Here is a 20,509-nt window from a genome sequence, read left to right as displayed (position 1 = left end):
AAAAAAATTTTCTAATAGTGCTTCGTATCTGAAAATTGGTTCAATTGTTTGAAAAATATGGAGCTCTGAAATGTCAACAATACGTTTTCCAAAATATGAAACAGTTCAATCGATTCAAAATGACAATGTGTCCCGTTGATTTGAATGTTGAAGAGAATTAATTTTGATAGAATTTGCTGTTTTTCCGTTCAGCGAGTAGGCATAATTCTTGTGGATTATGGTATCTCAAGTAACATAAGGATGGTTAATAAATATACATCACTGCTCGGAAGGATATCCAGCAAACATTTATTTCAATTAACTGGATAGGTATCCACCGAATTTCCGATGGATATATATTGGAAACACTTTTTGACATTCAGTGAATATCCATTCCACATATACAATAGACGTTCAAAAATGTCAATCAGATATCCAAAGGCTATCTATCAATTGAAATATGGAGTGAAAAAGACATTCAAATATACTCGTACTTGAGTTGATATCTAGTGGATATCTATCTATTGCAATAAAGACATCCACTGAATGTTTAAAAACGTGAACGCTTTACTCCAACATAAATCCGGAATTACATTATTATGTTGTGGTGTTTTGTGATGCTCTCTGACGTGACGGCGAGTATGTAGACTATTCTGTCGTGTCGGGGCGCGCTCTGACGCTCTGACGTTATTTCGAGTCAATACAGTGGTGGCCTTTGGAGCATCTACAAGGTTTTCATCCAGTAGATAATCTCAGAGGTAGTCGAAGCGAATATCATTTACTAGTGATGAAAAAAAAATCATCAATATTTCAGGATGTCAAAGAATCAATTTGAGTTATTACATTCTATGGTAGAAAATGATATTAAAAAAATGCAAACCCGTATTTTCTAACAAGTTAAATAATTTCGTCCGACATCTTGTACACAAATGAATGCAAACAATTATTCTCTAGCTAATCTACGCGTCAGATTAGGAACATACTATTGTAGAGTGTTCTGACGCGACATAACCCCACCATCGTTCTGACGCCGATCGGGAATCGACCGATCGCCGTCACGACAAATCGTGTCCCAACACACTGCACTTTGGTGATATAATTCTAAACATACTAAATGTATGGATACGATATATTTGTGGCGCGTCACGACACACCACGACACAATAATATAATTCCGGCTTAACACTGCTCGCACACACCAGAACTGCAATAGCCATCTCAAGTTGTTATGAGGGTGATGAATGACCATACTAGCTAGTAAGTTCGAAAACTTGATAACAAATATCGACAACGCAGTTGATAAAACGCTCCTCGATGAGGAGGTTGCAGTTCTTGTGCGTGCGGGAGCAGTTTTTCTCTTGGAACAATGTCTACGTCATGGGTCCGGTTCTATCTTACCTCCCTGTGTAGTTATTTCTATTCTTCCTGAAAATATAACAACCCAACTAGCAATTTCGTATTTTATAATAGTTGCGGAAACGTTTCGGAAGAACAAATTATAAAACTGCATTTCTCCCAGAAATATTTTCAATGTGTTTATAAAACAGCTATAAATAGAAAATTGGCACCGTTTTATAAAACATTATAGTCTTTATCAATATTTTGTAAGGCCTTTTACAAACACTACAAAACAGTTTTATAAACATTTTGGCAGTTACTAAAAAATGTTTCTAACATTCTTAAAAAATAGTTTTGTAAAGACTTCTCTTACTGCACTTTTGCAACGTATTTTGGCAATAATGACAATTTTATAAGAGTTTTTTAGTAGTTCCAAGTAAGCGTTATAAAATATATTACAGCTGAAAATGATAACAATAAAATAAAAAAGTGTTCAAATTGTTTTCTTGAAGGCGCTAGAAGTGAAGTAATTTTGTATTGGACACTAGGAAAATATAATAGATATGTAGCCAACTAAAAACTAACAAATATAAAGTTTGAAGCCATTTTAAAATTTCACTTTTGCACTCGTAAAACTGTTGAATATATTGTTTTTGTTTCAAAGATTTATATTTTTACTGCCAATGAAATTTTATTGACGAATATATAGTTTATTATTAGCAAAATTTAAGCGCGCCACTCATTTATAAATGTTTTCGGAAAAATTATTAATTATACAAAAATTCACTCTGTAAACATATTGATTTTCTAGTCGCAAACTTAACTTACTTGGTTCTAAATAATATAATGTTATAATATCAATGTACTTTTCAGCTGTACATATCACTATATATGCGGTATTTTATATTTTCAACTCATCTAATTTCAAACGTATTCCAAAAACACTTTATTGTGAGATTTTCACTAAATTGTTTTACAAAAACGCAACACGTGTTTCGCCATACAATGGCTTCATCTGGCGTGTCTTTCAACACGCCAGATGAAGCCATTGTATGGCGAAACACGTGTTGCGTTTTTGTAAAACAATTTAGTGAAAATCTCACAATAAAGTGTTTTTGGAATACGTTAGTTATGGATTTTCATCAAGTATCGGCCGATTCCATCATATATCATCTAATTTCAGTATCCCGGAATTCTATCATATAAAATGGCGTCGTTCTATAAAATAATTTGGTATCAGTTGCAAGCATTTCAACGTATTTTAGCTACTCTGTTACGCTAGTTGCACACACACCGATTTTGGACCGCCAGTATAAAATCGGCCGATATTTTATTGGTAGCGGGTGCTTGCACACTCACCGGATTTTTATCGGTCAAACAATCAGTTGCTTTGTTGTCGTAATTAGCACGCACTACCAAAACGAAGTTAATGCGTAGTAACTACAATTTCATATAACATTCGAGGCTGGAATGGTCGGTAAAAAACCGGTAAAAAACGCTAGTTGCACACACGTAACACACACACTAGCGTAACGCTAGTTGCACACACACCGATTTTGGACGGCCGACTTTTTACCGGTCGTCCAAATTCCAATAGTGATCCACATATGGAAACGGGACCAGGCACACACGCCGACCAGTGATCGTCGCCGGTAAAATACCGGTGAGCAGCCGTCCACTGCCACAGTATTGCCGGCAGTACCGGAAAGTAGTGGCGTACGTGACTAAATACACTCTTGCATACTCACCGGTTTTTTACCGACCATTCCAGTCTCGAATGCTCGGTGAAATTGTAGTTACTACGCATTTACTTCGTTTTGGTAGTGCGTGCTAATTACGGTGACCGGTGAAAATCCGGTGAGTCTGCAAGCACCCGCTACCAATAAAATATCGGCCGATTTTATACTAGCCATCCAAAATCGGTGTGCGTGCAACTAGCGTAACGCTAGTTGCACACACACTAGTTGTCTTCCAACATTTCTAAAAGAATTACTCGATGTAGAAAAAGTGTGCTTGTAGTAGTTCTCTAACATCTGTAGAGTGATAGCCATGCAGGTTCTTCTGTCAATTTCTCAATACAACGAGAAATCTAAAAGTTGAAGATCCAGTGAACGTGGTGTCCATTCGATAGGACCATTATATCCTATCCGACTTCCTGAGATAGTTGTATTGAGAAAATCTCGTCCCGTCGTGTTGAATATACTCATATTTTTTCATCAAGCTAAGTGGCAAAACTTCCAGAGACTCAATTAGAGTCCCCAATAAGAAGTCCAAATATAATTTTCCGGCCAGAGATGCTTCAAAAAGTGGAGGCCATAATTTCATTATCAAGAACACCACGCGATACGTTAACTCTTTGAAATTGGTAACTATATGTAAATATCCATTTTCTTGTCGCCAGTGATAATGTAGGTATATTCCTGTTGAACCATCCATTTTTAGTAAATCTACTTTCACCACACCTCAATATTTTTGCAAATTTCATTATTTTGACGAAATTTTCTAATAAGCCATTTACAAAAAACTGTTCACTAAGGTACCTGGTTTGTTCGTGTGGAAAATATGCTCTCCATACCACGTGCCCGTTTTCCATCCTTCGACATTTGCCATCAGTTTGGTCTTTTCATCCCTATTTCTACGAAGTTGTTTTAAGTATTCTCGGTCTCTTTCTGCGAGTAGCATTGGGTATATCGCTAATCTAGCGCAACGCATTTCTAGTTCTCTGTTTTTTAATGCTTTTTAATTGAGAGCATACAGGCGGCTCCTGCTGTCATGACCAAGTAGCCTCCGATGATTGCCTTGGCTCCAAAAATTGTTCTGGCTGGCACTCTTTCATAGACAAATTTTTCGTAATCTTCAGGAGGAGGCATTTCCTGTCGGAATTTGCCCCCCGCTGCAGCCGTTTTATTTATTGAAACAGTTTTCTTTTATTGTTGATTTTTAGTTCGTTTCTCTTGAATTTATCTTTCTTTAAAATTTTCCGTACAGACGTAGTGGATATGGCCGAATTATGAGCAATCTCCCTTAACGATACTTTTCTGTTCTCAACTTCTTCATTTTCCACAAATCCTAAATCAAAAGAATGTCACATTATCATGTTTGTGAATCTTCTTTGAACTCACCTAAAACCGATTTTATTATCGTCACCACATTCAGTAACCATAAATTTTCTTTTGGGGGTTTTTCAAAGAATCCATAATTTCATAAATTATTTTCGATACGTTGAAAATATCTTTGATTAGGTTGTCGTCGTTCAAAATACATTATGTGATACATTTCCAGAGATTTGGTAACATTTCTTGAATGAATAAAAGCATATCCACTTTTTTGTTATTGGAAAAATTCATGTTTTTCCCTTAAAATCACTCACCAAATTGAATAACTTTCATTTTGTTCGACTATTAACTTGGCATTCACATTCATCTATTTCATGACTTACTTCAAAAAAAAGAAGAATTATCGCTCATCATGTTTCTCTTGAATATCGTCTATGATTTTTTGATACAGTATTTTTATCAGTTGATTCTTGTTGATATTCTCATTCTCTGAACAGAACTATTTGGGTAGTTACAAATTTTCAAGAGACATTTGGAATTTATGAATGGCTTTGTACTGGCACAAAGTTTATTGGTCTCTCCTTTCCAAGACAACCCTTACAGAAATCTATTTGGATTTCATTAAAAATAAATATTTAGGATCTCAACGAACGACATCACCGACGGGAGAATTCTGTTTGGATTTTAGTAACATTCGGAAATTCGAGGTCTTAATGAAAAAATTATAGAATATTGATGATGTGTTTTCGGGAAAGACGTTGAGAAATACATATATTATGATATATCAATGTATTCGTAATTGAAATGACTATCAAAATGTATAAAAAATATTCAGGTTCGTATTTGAAAAAAATATGGAGGTGGCAGAGCAAAAAAATAAAATCCGTCATTTTCAGTTTTTTGAAAATATCTCGAAGACGGTTGGTGGTTTCATCGAGCTGAAAATACCATTAAGTTGCATTCCTATAAAGGCAACTTTTGTTCCATTCAACCGTTCGAGATAACAATAGTGGTATCAGCTCTAAACAACGGCCTGTATATTTTTCATTCTTCGATGAAAATCAATATCAATCTGCTATTTTTGGCATTTTTCCTCAAAGATAAAGCATATATGAATGCATGAAAACATAAACATACACTCAAAAACCTACCTTACAGCTTTGACTCTATGCCACAGACCATCATGAACGGTAGTCGTGTTGTGCACCACTCTAATTTCTTCCCCTCGTTCTCTCATGCTGAACCTTACTACTAGGGCGCCATTTTCCAACCCCAACGTGAGAAAATCTTCACCGGAGAATGCACAGAGAAGTAGTCCCACTTGCGAAGAGGATTTGAAACGAACATTTACCACGAGAGGGTCTGAGGATATTGCGTCTAGAGTTGAAACGTCGTTCAGGTGGATATAGCTGTTGGAGCCGTGAAAAGAGGGTGGACCGCTTGAACACAGGTGGTCTCTGTAACCTGGTTTGCATCTGTGAAACAGAAATTATATTTATCATGTTGTATTGAAGGTATCATTTCCCCATCAAGAAGCTACTGAAAAATTTCATTGTTAATTGGAAATTACCACCCCTGCCAGGTAACGTTCCAAATTGGCATTATCATTCAAAACAGAGTGGAAACAAACTGATTGCTGTGTATTTGTGTAGTTTCAAAAATTGGCTTGTGCTCAAAGGAGAGGCCGTGTTTAGCGATATACAGTGTGTAAAAGCCAAATGGAATGAATTCATTATTTCCGTTACGGTACATATTTTAACAAAATCTCGAAACTCGTCAAATTTAAATTATAATTTGACATATTTCAACGAAAAAATGGTACCCCTACCCCCGTTGAATGACAGGTACCACCCCGATTTTTTTAAATGGAAAGGATGGGTTTGTGATATATCGTTTGAAAAGTATCTTCATTCTCTATTAAAAAATATTATCGCTTGCGAATTCATTGCAACAATCAAGATAAAACGAATCTAAATCATATGGTTACCGAAATTCGGTAAAATGCACCTAAAACTTATTGCAATATACTCAAAACTTATTTCATGTTGAGGTATTGATAATAAGAAAGTGAGACTAAACCATAGCAATGTTCTTTTTAGCTGTTATCCTTTGAAAAACTGTGAATAATTTCCGTGGCAACGTTAGTTTAAAACGCCATGTCAACTTGTTTTGTATGTTACAACGTTAGTCGTCAGTTCGGTAACTTGAAGTCTGACAAATGGCTAGATTTACGAAAATGCAAACAAATGATTAATAACGGAGATAAAACCCGAACACAACAGGAAGTAGCTTGCCTATATCATGAGAAATTTACTAATTTACCGCCCATATCTCAAAGCACAATAAGCAAAATAGAGAAGCAGTTTCACGAGCTTGGTCATGTAGAGCAGATAAAAAAAACAGCTCCCAGTGCAATAAGTGATGAACTCAAATTAGATGTGATGCTTGAGTTGCAGAAAAACCCACATACATCGGGTAGACAGTCATACGCTACATTCAATGTTAGCCATACATCGATAGTTAACATATTAAAAGAAAATAAAATGCATTCCTAAAAAATGCTACCTACTCAGGAGCTCATGGAAGACGATTTTGGTAGGAAAAATTATTTTTTTGAGCAAATGATGGACATGTTGTATGACAATATTATCCAATTAGTAGACGTGAAGTTTTCTATTCCAAGTTTAGCAAATTTATATTCTGATCCAGAAAACCTCCAAGTTCCAGTGAATACGATATGGTTTCAGCAGGATGGAGCATCACCATATCACCAAGTTAATATCCGGCAATACCTCAATACAACTTTCCCCGATCTGTGGATAGGGAGGCGAGGATCGATTGAATAACCAGCGCGATCATCTGATCTTTCATCATTAGATTTCTTTTCATGGGGATATGTAAAGAGCCATATGTACAAAACTGAATCTTCAGATTTAAATAACTCAAAAGAACGAAAAACGCTTGCGATTAGGTCGATCACGCCTGATATGTTAAATAATGTTAGAAGACTAGAAGAAGATTAGGATGTTGCCATGACGTCTGCGGTGAACATCTACTTCGTTAACGTCCATGGTTCTTTTTCATATATAACATTTCATTACGTTTTGCATTACATTTTAGTTTTGAGTGTATTTTTTCGAATTTCGGTAACCACATGATTTTAATTTATCTTATATTAATTGTTGCAACAAACTTTGAAGCGATAACATTTTTGAATAGAAAATAAAGAGACCTTTCAAACGATATGTCACAAACCTATACTTCCCATTAAAAAATTTGGAGGTTGTACCTGTCATTAGAAGGGGATTGGAGGTAGTGGTGGCATTTTTACGTTGAAAAATGTCAAATTATAATTTACATTTGACGTGTGTCGGGGTTTTTTCAAATATATACAGTAACCGAAATGATGAATTTATTCCATTTGGCATTTACACACTGTATAAATATGTAAAGTGGAATACTTGACAAATAGACAAATTTGCGCATTGTATCTGAAAAGTTCTGCTCTGAAATATCCTCCTTATGAGACAAAATTGAATTTGGGATTCCAAACAACATATGTTATTAACTGGAAACCGTCAAACATCTTGTTGCTGTAAGCAAGTTAGCTTCAAACATCCCCTTTTGATGTTGACTTTCTTCCCTGCAATGAAGAATTAGAGCAACTGAGCTGTACAGATATCGAGCAAATATTGGGCAAAAAAGTGAAGTGGTAGCCCTTCATATTCTCTGAAAGGGCTATTGACTTTTTTCAGTTTCAAATCAAGAGACGTGTCACAATCCAGTCAAATGAGAAAGTTGGGAAAGCTGATAAGAGTTTACTATCGAAGTAAAAGTGTTGCATTCCAACATTCATATTTATTTTTACAATATGTGATTGAGTAATATTATAATTTTCGGAAAAACCATTATCAATCTTTTCCAATTTTTGTGAGAATGCGGTGAAGGAGCGAAAGTTATATTCATTTTATAATTATATGGCAATTTATGCTGAAAAACTACATCTTCCTTATTTCGTTATTACTCTTATTTTCGTTATACATCCAATGAAGAAATGAAATTCAAACGTTCAAGACAGTCTCGAATATACTAACATAGTAGGTTCAATGGACTGACGCCTATCAGAAAACAACATTTCTTTAGATTTGTTTACTGTCAGTCTTCAAGCATAGCTCACTGACTGATAAGAAAGTTTTCCTTCCTTATTCAGAGGAATCTGGCAAATTACGATTATGAAGTTGGTTAGTACTTCGTCCACTAGATGATGGAGTGACATTTTGTTGTTTCGCTCCAACTTAGGAAAAGGAATGAAATACTCTGAATATCATTGACTTTAGGTCGATGATGGTCATTATCTTCCACTGATGAGTGGCTAATGAGCCCAAAACCGGTCTGCAAGTGTGCCCGTTCCAAAATTGAAAGTCGACTCTTTCAGTTGTATTGCCAATTGCATATGCAGGAAATTTTTTGTGTGAAGATTCCTGCACTGACGCCTGTCGGATATAATCCAACGCCCTTCGTGGTATTAGCCAAGGGAGATGTTGTTTTCTGATAGGCGTCAGTCCATTCAACCTACTGTGTAGGTATATTCGAGACTGGCTTGAAGGTTTAGAGTTCATTTCTTTAGAAAAGTTATTATCTCTATCCTACATATCTGATTCAATTCCATAACAAATGGTTGAAGAACAAACTGTACAATTTGATGTTCTTGTTAACAAAAACTGTGTTTTATTTCAAGATGTGCTATTTTTTGTAACATCTCATTATTTTTCTATGTGAAGATTCACTCCAGAGACACTTTTAAGAAAATGCTATCCTCTCGAACCGATTGAAACTCAAAAATAGTTTTGTTTGAATCCTTGATTTTCAATTTCGATTTTTTTTTCAAATGACATGATTTTTTTCATCAATTCACTTATCATCAAGTGAAGCTCACCACAACAAACTAGTTAAAACCGCATTCATATCGGTTGAAGCATTTTTGAGATTAGCGCGTGAAAACCCGCAAACAGCGATCAGCTATATTTTTGAGAAAAAAATTAATTTCTAGTAATTCAAAAATTTTTGTTCATCATGAATAAATGAGCTTTCTATTTATGACTGTTGATTCAGTTCCGCTTTCTGCTTCGATAAGTTTGTTGGGGGTTAAAATGGACCTAATTGAAATTGGTGATATCAAAGAACAAGAGGTTTGAAATGCTATTGAGACACTGAAACCCAAAGCAGCCATTGGAATCGATAGCATTCCAGCCTACTTTTTCAAGGCTTACTGTGACTTGTTAAAGCAACCACTCACATTGATATTCAATCTTTCTCTAAAAGAAAATCGTTTTCCAAGCTTTCTCAAAATTGTTAGAGTTATCTCCATATGTTTATGGCAAAGAGGCAATAAGAGCAATGTAAGAAACTACATACCCATAACAGTCTTACCTGCTTTTTCGAAGATATTCGAACGGGTAATATATAATCGAGTATACAATCACGTGGACTCAGTAATAATCGACCAACAGCATGGCTTTATTCGTAATAAATCTACCATTACCAATTTATGCGCATTCTAACTTTGTTATGGATGGAATAAAAAATGGATATCAAAACGTTATATACACTGACTTGGCCAAGGTATTCGTCAGAGTTAACCACGAGGTTTTGATCCTGAAATTAAAAGCATTCGGTTTCACAAACAACACACTTAATATCTTTCACTGCTATCTATCCAATATAAAACAGTTCGTACAGTTCAACAACGTATTTTCCTTCAAATTCACCGCCACTTCGGGAGTTCCGCAGGGCTCGATTTTGGGACCTCTCCTTTTCGTGTTATTTGTTAATGACATTTCTTGGTATATCGGGCATTCTCCATTTCTCTTATATACCGATAAATTGAAGCTGTTTAGAGGAATCGAAAGCGAAAAAGATTCTGATATGCTTCAAGATGATCTCAATAATCTATCTACTTACTTTTCAGTATCTGACCTATCTAAATGCAAATTATTCCATTAATCATACCAATTTATAGAGAATCAGTGAGATGAAAGATCTCGGGATCATTTTTACTGGTGTGTTCAGTTTCTCTCGGCACATTGAATACTTAGTATCTGAATGTTATAGAAAAATGAGCTTTGTCTTAAGATCTAGCCGCGAATTCAATCACGATACTTGTTTGTTACTCTTTAACCCCATTGTTCGTTCTAAGCTGGATTATGGTTGTGTCATTTGGAATCCAAAGACCTTTTTATATTCTGAAACTATAGAAAAAGTCCAGAAACGATTATTGACAACACTCTTCTACAGAAAACACAATGTTTGGCCTTCATTTATATCGTATTCTAGCCAACTACAAGAATTTAACATGCAACCATTGAAAGACCGCCGTGAGTCCTCGGAAGTGACTTTTGTTTTTAACATTCTTAGAAAACTGAAAGTACCTGAAATTGTCTATACTACTGATTTTATTGTACCTGACGTAGGACTGAGAAGAAGAGACAATCTATTTCGTATCTCAAACAATTTTTCTCCTCTTCAACAATGTCTCGAAACAGTTAACAAAATGGCAAGGAACTGTGAACTGGATATATTCAGTATTACAGAGGGACAACTCCTCCGAATGCTCAAATGTGTCTAAATCTTTATATATATATATATATATATATATATATATATATATATATATATATATATATATATACACATCTCAGCAACTTTTGATGCTTTATAAAGCTCAGATCAGATTTTCTTTGTAGTATCGTTCTCATGTATGGAGCTCTTTCCCCAAACATACCCTGAAGTTGATGGATTCCATCCAGAATAGAGCCATCCACCTGATTGGGGACGCGAACATCACGTACAACCTTGATCTGTTTTAAAAATCTGTTTTTGAAATCTGGAACATCGAAGAAAGGTTGAAGATTTGTATCTCTTCTAAAGATACTTTCACGGGAAGTGTTCAAGTAACTTGACACATTTGATTCCACCAAGAGCGGTACATATCAGAAATACGCGATGGACTGTAGCTGCTCATCGTTTTGAGGTTCAACTCAGTACACTTCGAACTTCACTGTTTAAGAATTCTTTCATCTGGGGAACTGCGTTTTTGTGGAATAAACTTCCTGAGAAAGTTTTTCAAATCCAATGTGAATCGCTTCTTTCGGCTAGGCCCCGCTCTGAGAGCGCCTCAAGGATTTTTCTGTAGTGCTTGTGTTTTGTTTAAAAAAATGTTTTCAGTGAATAAAAGATCTATCTGTGCACTATTTATTTCAATACTCAGGCATTCGAAAAAATATTTCACAGCATAAATGTTTCCTCTGTTTTTAAAAAGCCAAAATTGTTTTTTTCAGAAAATATCCTAACCTTCTGATACTGGAAAAACGACCCCAATCGTGGAATTGATCCAGACGCAAAACACATCCCCAACTGGCTAATTTCAAAAGGCCTACGAACTGATTAAAAATTAATTCTCACCTGCAAGTGAAGTAATCCATCTCCGGCAAGCACTCCCCGTCCTCCCCGCAGGGACGCGCCACGCAAGGATGCGGGCAGTTGTCGACGTTAGCGCCACCTAGTGCCTCGGCGAGGATCGACAGCGGCCGCCCGTTTATACCGACCTTCTGGATGCAGCCCACGAACGCGGTCCTCACTTTCAGTTTCGGGGAGACGACTCCGAAGTTGGGGACGCCTCCCAGATATAGATTTTGAGGTAGAGATAATTGAGTGAAGGCCCCGGGGAGAGAACCTCCACCGGGAGTTGACCGTCCACGGATAGGATGGCTAATCTGCCGGTGCGGGAGATCCTCACCTAGAGATAAGGAGTTGAGATCAGTTAATGGAATGTAATGTAATTGATGGGGGAGATTCAGCGATATTTCTAAGGGTTCTCAGTTGGACTGGAATTCGGAAGGGAAAGATGGAAAATTACTTCAATCTGCAGTTTGCAATCACCACAAAATGAGGATCATCTGAAACGCAATACATGAAAGTAGTACAATGTTACAGTCAGGATTTCATCGAAAGTGGCATAGTCTAAAGTAAATTAATATACAGGAGGGTCCATTAGTGTGAGGCAGTACAGTATCTCGCCTATAATGAGGAGTATTAAAACATTTTTCAGGTTAAAGTTATATGGCTTACTTTGTTGCTCATTTCAAAAATATTTTGAAATATACAGTGTGTTCCTTTGAAGTAGGGCAATACAAATCATCATTTTTTTTTCAATAGACCCCCCTGTAAATTTTTTCACCGTTAAACTGAACAAAATGTTTTACATGAGAAAGTATTTTCTTTTTTTGAAAATTTTGCGACGTTGTGAAGTTATTGCTGGAAGAATAAAAATCTTCGAAAAAACAGACAACCGTAAATGCCATCATAAAAACTCTATAAATAGAATTCAAACAGAAATATTTGAGACATGCAATACCAAGAGTGAGATGAAATGTCGATATGGGCTGAAAATTACATGTCTCAAACAGGAGATTTTATACAGAGACATTAACTTGACAAAACAGATTTTGTGAATTTTGCAATTTTATTTTATTTCGACTAAAACTGCGTATTTATCACTTTGATATTTACAAAATTGGAGAACTGAGTTTCACATATAGACAAGGGTCGATAATTTTTGAAACAAAAAAAAATAACAGTGTGATGAAACCCATTAGGAAAGGACTGGAATACGATAAAATGGAAGGAAATAATAAATTACCGGCGATCTGAGTTCGAAAAGTGGAAGGAGGAGAGTTTTCAAGGGTAAAAAATGGTTTATCTGGATTTCCGGCAAAACTGCATATCCTGTGGAAAAAAGTTGAAAAGCAAAGTTGTAGGTAGTGAAAAGATGTACAACTTTTGTATCCACAATTTTTTCAAATAACCTCAAAATTTATGTGAAAAATTAAAAAAATTGGTTTTTTTATTTTTATTTTTTTCAAAACAAAAATTCCTACAAAATTGGATGAAAACTTACCTGTTCATGTCCCAAATATACTGTAATTTATTTGATTTGAAATTTTTATTTTTTCACTTTATTTTGACTCAATATCAAAAAAGCACTTTAATTTTAAATGAAAAATTCTCGCGTCAAAATATTAGCTTTTTTTGAAAAGTCGGTGTGCTTTTCGCTCGTCAATATCTCTACATTCTAATGGTGTAAAAAATACATTACTATAGTAAATTTTCTCAGAACATGCGAAAGATCGAAAAAAAAACTTGAATTCGATTTTTTTTAATCATCATGAACAATTTCACAAAAAATATGATTGCTACAATTTTATTCATTTAAAAAATTCATTTATTTAATTCTAATTACATTCATGTCATAGAAAATCTCATAAAATATAAATATACATGTAAATCAAATTATTGAATTCAGATACTTCATTCTGATTACGTGATTGTTTATATTATTTTAAAAAACGGTAATCTTGTTATTTATAAATACCTTCTCTTGAATTTTAATCACTTATCCATTAGTTTTTGGCTTTTTGACTTTTTAACTGAATAAAATTGTAGCAATCACATGTTTTTGATGGAATTGTACATAATGATTGAAAAAAATTCGAATTCGAGTTTTTTAAAATTTTTTGCATTTTCTAAGAACATTTACCATAGTACTGTATATTTTTTCTCACCATCGGAAAGTAGAAATTTTAACGAACAAAAAGCATACCGACGTTTTGGAAAGAGCTGATATTTTGACGCGAGAATTTTTGATTGAAAATTAGGGTTAATTTTTGATAATAAGTTAAAATAAGGTAAAAAAATAAATATTTCGAATCAAATAAATTACAGTGTATTTGGGACATAAAAATGTAAGTTTACGGTTATAAATTTAAAAAATGAATGAAATGACCTTGATGACTGGAATAGTCTCTGATATTCAGGGAAAGAAACCATTGGGGCACTATAAAACACTTCCCACCAACTTACCTGATGCCACTCTCCCAGAGCCAAGCGATACTGACTCTTGGCCGTGACCGATCCGGTTCCTAAATCGTAGATGAACTCTGCGAAGCCGTCGTTCAAGTAGAGGCCCATAAAGTCGCCGGTGCCGTCCATGCGATGCCCGTTGTAAATCATGAGGCCATCAGGAGCTGTCGGTTTGAAAGTAATGTCGAAGTCTAGCCAAGTCAGGGCACTCTCTGCCAAGCCGCGATAGCGGAGGTGGCTGGATCCATTGAAAGAAGGCACCTGAAAGTTTGTGTTCCACATTAAAATATCTCGCTGGTAATTTGTGCTTCAGGAAAGGTTAAAGTTCTTCTTTCCATATTTCCAATAGCGATTCCCTTTTGGAAGGATTATTTCAAAAATTAAAATGGTTCAGAATGAGTTTTTCTGCTGAACTGTGTAATGAATATTTCGTTCCATTCATACAGTGTATTTCTTTAATGTTCTCCCCTTTTATTTTTTTGAACGAGTTAACTCAAAAAATTGATATTTGAGATAATGAAATTAATGCATGAATACTTCATTTTGAAGTTTAACTGACAAATTAAACTTTCAAGATGGCGTCATCTGGGAAAAAAATTGAAAAGAGGGGGGGTCTTGTGACACATATTTTAAAGCTCCTGACAAATTTTTCACAACTCCAGAATATAATGTCAATATTTTCAACTACTACAAAATGGCGGAACTTTCATTCATTTCATTCATTCAACTACATAATATGAGGTAATAAGCTTGAGATCAGTTCAAAAGATGCTCATTACCTTTCGCTTCAAATAGCCCCATAATAAAAGTCAAAGGTGTCAAATCTGGCGATCGGGCTGATCATTCTATAGGACCTCGACGGCCAAACCAACGAGGAAAAGTAGTATCCAAATAGTAATGTGGTGGTGCTCCATCTTGTTGGAAAACAATATCGATATCGAATTTATTAGGATTCGCTTTGACGATTTCAGTGACGAGAAGGTCAACAGTAGTTTCCAGCATATTCAAATACAGTTTCTCTGTTGAATTTTGATTAATAAATAGAAGTCCTACAATATGGTTTCCCAATATTCCAGCCCAAACATTAATTTTTTCTGGATATTGGGTATGCATTTCCCGGAAAACGTGAGGGTTGGTGTCACTCCAATAACGGCAATTTCGTCTATGAACATTGTCGTTTGAAAAAAATTTACATTCAACAGTAAAACAAGTATTGTGAAGATGGGTAGAATGCCTTGCAATGGTTTCCGTCATGATTTCGCAGAATACTGTTCTTCGATCAGGGTCATCTTCAATTAATTGGTGTACAATTTTAATTTTGTATGGATGATACCTATTCCTCTTCAAAAGTCTCCTCACAAAAGAAGGAGACACCTCACAAACATTCGCGACGGAATAAGGTTTATTACCATCTCACCTATTATTTGCACTTGCTGTTCTTCCGAAATGGACGGATGACCTAAGTGTATCAATTTTGATTCCCTAGAATATATTGTTGACACTGCATCTCAATATTTCATGGAGAATATTTAACTTTCTGGTAAAGTTTTTTTTATTATATTATAATATTCATTCATTTTCTCAAATTGTAACTTTGTAATTATAAGAATCAATGTAACTTTTTTCAACATACTCAGTTAACCCTGTAAATGGTTTCTAACTGTTGGGTAATGAAGGCTATTATTATTATGATTATTGCGATTCGGAAAACGTTCATTGAAAACCCTTTCAGTGTCGTGAAAGTTACGCGTCGCACCGTGAATAAAAATCGCGTCAATGGACGAGAATAGACCATTTTAGAGATTGTTGACATGGTACCTTCGTACTAGTAAAACCGAAAATCAAATGAGAAAATTCAAACTGAACAATGATTTGTCGTACTGATATTTTTGACGTTTTAATAAACAAAAAATAACTTTACAAACCTTATCGGGTTGTTGAAATTGCCATATGGCAGATAAAAAGGAATATTTCTTGAAATATCGATATTAATGTATTTGTCTTCAGGAAATTATTAAATGTTTCGTCATTTTGTAGTAGGTGAAGATATTGACTTTATATTCTAGGGTTGTTAAATACTCGTCAGAAGCTTCAAAATGATGTGTCATAAGGCCTCCGTCTCTATTAAATTTTTTTCCCAGATGGCGCCCAGTCGCCATCTTGAAAATTTCATCTGTCAATTTCACTTCAAAATGCAGTATTTCTGTATTATGTATTATGCAGTATTATTGTCCCAAATTTCAGTTTTTTGAGTTGAGCCGTTCAAAAAATAAAATGGGGGACGTTAAAGAAATTCACTGTATATTCATAATACAAGGTATTATTATTAGATTATTCACCACAATTTCGATCATCTGCAAAATCCATAATACGGAATGGTAGCCTGTGTTTCGAAGGCAAATTCTGAAAAAAATATCTGTGGCTTTCCAGCGTTTGGCTCGAACGTTTGATATCTGATACGTTTTGAAACTCATTAATACAGTTCATTGTAAGATTTTCACTATGGATGTTTTCACAAAAACCAAAATTTGTTTACGCTTGTGAAAGCTTTTGTATAGTGAAACACGTGTCGCGCTTTTTGTAAAACGTCATATTTCATCATGAAGAGGTGGAAAAAGAAAAAGAACCCAAAAGAGAGTACCTCTCTATGAAACCTCTTGAGAGATACAGAAAGTATATTCGAATGATAGCAGCAGTGAAACAATTGAGTATGAAAGATAATACTAGTTTTATTGCATCACCGATTTTTCAGTTAGCACTAACCTCCAAAAGGAAGCTGTTAAAATTTCATGATATTCTACCCATGACTTTCAAAACAATGGATCAAAAACAACAATTTCGTGTTTTAATTTTACCCTGCTTCTTGATATGAGAAAATACCGTTAGGGCGAAGCAATGGACCCCGCTTCATCAGAAACAACAATTAAACGTTGGTTTGCTTACTCAAAACGTGGTCGCAGAGACAGCGATGATGCAGAACGCAGTGGACGTCTAAATGAGGCAGTACAACAAGAGAACATAAAAAAAACACAAAATCGTTTTGCATGATGAAAAAGTGAAGTTGCGTGAGTAAGCTGACGTTGTGAGGATATCAAAACAACGTGGTGGTTTTATATTGCTTCAGCATTTGACTATGAGACAGCTGTGTTCAAAGTGGTTTCCACGCGAGCTCACTGTTGACCAAAAACGAGAACGTCTTGATCGATTCTGAGTAGTGTTCGACCGGGTTTAAACTTAACAAACCGAAATTTTTACGTCGATACGTGACAATGGATGAAACGTGGATTCATCACTCCACACCGGAATCAAAACGATCGTCAACTGAGTGGAGAGGAACTGGTAAACCTCATCCAAGGCGCCCGAAAGCACAACGACCGCCTGGAAGTATTTATCTCTCCTCAAAACAATCTTGTAACTTCATTTGACTTCTGATAGAGTTGTGGTACACGAGATACTTCTTCGCTTGAGAAATTCTTCAATAGATGGAATTGTTGATACTCCAGTGTATTTGAAACGAATTAAATAATAGAAGGTTTCATACAGGGTGGGGCACCGAAAACAAAACAGATCGCACATCTTCAAAGCACATGTTTTCTGAAGAAAATGCGAAAACATCGATTTGTAATCCAAGGAGGACATCTTTCTGTCATAACCTCAACTGTTATATCTTTCCCCTCACTACTTGGTCACTATCACCCAAATAATTTGAATAGGGAAAGTAGTAAGTGTGACACATCAGAAGGAATTCGCCCATGTCAATTTTCACTACCTAATTTTTCATTTTTTCATTATTTCCGACTCTGAAATCCACCACTTCAATTTTGAATCAAATTGGACCATAATTGCAAATCTTGTCCACTATTTTTTCACTTAGAAAAATTAATTAATGCATTTTCACGTAATTTATGTCAAGTTAGCTTGCAAATGAAGTATCATAATTCGGAATACGTAACAGTTTCTTCCCGCAAGAGGGCGAAAGTTAGCTGGTGAAATATAACAGCCGAATTCCTTATGGAATTACCTTTTTACTGATGTACCACACTTACTACTTTCCCTATTCAAAATTGTTTGGGTGATAGTGAGCGCGGGGTGGGGGAGAGGTGTGACAGTTGAGGTTATGATAGAAAGATGTTCTCCTTGGATCACAAGTCGACGTGTTTTTGCATTTCATTTTCAGAAAACATATGTTTTGAAAATATTCGATCTGTTTCATTTTAGGTGCGCTAAGCGATCGGGGCGATCAAGCGAAGCGTCGACGAAATCAGTCTGTGGGTGTTCACTCACCAATGTTCTGCTGCTAGACGAATGAAAATCATCTTCAAGAATTCTCAGCGTAGGTTAACTGGCACAAATATACCTACATTCAATTCAATGTACATCGTAATATGAGTCAAAGTAGATGTTTCCAGCAGACATTCATCAGATCGTACAGTATATGAATATTTCGAATGTCAATTCGGAATATTCACTTCTGTAGAATAATCATTATATTCCACAGACCATTCGAACCAGCGTCATTATGCTTTGATTGGATGTGGAAAAAGCGAAATTGATTTCTGAGTTGATCCACAGTTGCGGACAATAAATGACGTTGTGATTATAATTGATTGAGTGGATATAATTCAGTTATTAGTTTAAAACGCTTTGTTTTGTATGTTACAACATTAGTTGTTAGTATTTCTATTCAAGTTTAAAGTTTCGTTAACTTCAAGTCTGACAAATGGTTAGAATAACGGAAATGCATAAAATAACAGCTTTACAAATGATTTGTTACGGAGATAAAACTCGAACATTACAGGAAGTAGCTCGCCTATTTCATGAGAAATTTTCTATTTTACCGCCCATATCTCAAGGAACAATAAGCAAAATAGAGAAGCAGTTTCGCGAGCTTGATCATGTGGAGCAGATGAAAAAAGCATCTGCCAATGCAATAAGTGATGAACTCAAATTAGATGTGATGCTTGAAATTGAGGAAAACCCACATACATCGAGTAGACAGGCATCCACTTCATTCAATGTTAGCCATATATATATATATATATATATATATATATATATATATATATATATATATATACTCGGGAGCTCATGGAAGATTTTGATAGAAGAACTTATTTTTGTCAAAAAATGATGGACATGTTGGATAACTCTATAATCCAATTAGAAGACGCTATTATGTTTTCTGATGAGTGTAATTTGTCTCTTAACGGTCTTGCTAATCGGGAAAATTGCCGCTACTGGTCAACAGAAAATCCTCACTGGATGAGAGAACACACGCAATACCCTAAAAAAGTTAATGTTTGGGCAGTAGTCTAATCAACAGGTTCAAAAACATGAAAAATGGAGATAAAGGTCCTAAAAACATGAGCCACAGCTCATTCGATTCGGAATCACCTCTAGAAAAATATTTTTGAAGGATTTTGGTGCAGGTTAAAAATTGCAATTGTTATTAACAAAATAAGAATAAAAAATGGTATTCAGTTTTTCATTAATAACTCAAAAAATATTATTATTTGAGCAATTTTGAAAGAAGCTCGTTAAAGGAGAGTAAACTTTCGATAAAAAGTTCCGACTGCCGAAACTCTATCTCCATTATTTATAATTTCAATTTGACGTTGAAAATAGGATTCCGCGCAGCTGTTACGATATGCGCGCGCTTCCGCTAAAGAGAGTTTATCAAAAGAAATTATTTTTTTTTAACATAAAATGTCATTTTAAAAATTTGACTTAACACTTGAATGAATCGAGTCCAGTAGAAAAAAAAGTTTTATCACCATTTTCAAAAAGTTACCTATTCAATTGTTAACTAACAATTTTTTTCCCAATCTCCGTTAGCATAAATAATGGGATTAGGAAACCATGGGATTGTAGGAAACCATATCACTGGTCCCTTTTTCATTGAGGGCAACTCGAATGGCGATAATTATTTAACACTACTTCAAAATGGTGTCTTGTCAAGTTTAGAAAATTTATATCTTTCATCATTAGATTTCTTTTTATGGGGATATGTGAAGAGCAATGTATACTAAACTAAACCTTCAGATTTGAATGACTCAAAAAAACGAATAACGCTTGCGATTAGGTCAGTCACGCCTGATATGTTAAATAATTTTAGAAGACAGTTTTATTCGAGATTAGGATATTGCCAAAACGTTCGCGGTGAACATTTTGAACATCTACTTCGTCAACATCCATTGTTCTTTTTAGTATTCTACATT

At 35.1% G+C, this 20,509-nt stretch overlaps 1 protein-coding gene across 1 annotated transcript in view; it reads right to left on the bottom strand.

Annotated features, from left to right (window-relative positions):
• The window catches only part of LOC111515053 (pikachurin), a 314,492-nt gene that overhangs the window by 8,028 nt on the left and 285,955 nt on the right, over positions 1 to 20,509 (bottom strand). Inside the window, 4 exon segments of the mRNA XM_074186004.1 lie at positions 5,525 to 5,848; positions 11,835 to 12,099; positions 12,102 to 12,168; positions 14,292 to 14,552. Of these exon segments, the coding sequence (XP_074042105.1) occupies positions 5,525 to 5,848; positions 11,835 to 12,099; positions 12,102 to 12,168; positions 14,292 to 14,552 (917 nt within the window).

Source organism: Leptinotarsa decemlineata, unplaced genomic scaffold (genome assembly GCF_025532065.1).
Source record: "Leptinotarsa decemlineata unplaced genomic scaffold, Ldec_3_MD MMD2_tig00078422_RagTag_RagTag, whole genome shotgun sequence".
NCBI classification, from domain to species: domain Eukaryota; kingdom Metazoa; phylum Arthropoda; class Insecta; order Coleoptera; family Chrysomelidae; genus Leptinotarsa; species Leptinotarsa decemlineata.
Note: the sequence above shows the minus strand (reverse complement) of the source record. Positions and strands in the feature narration are given on the sequence as shown.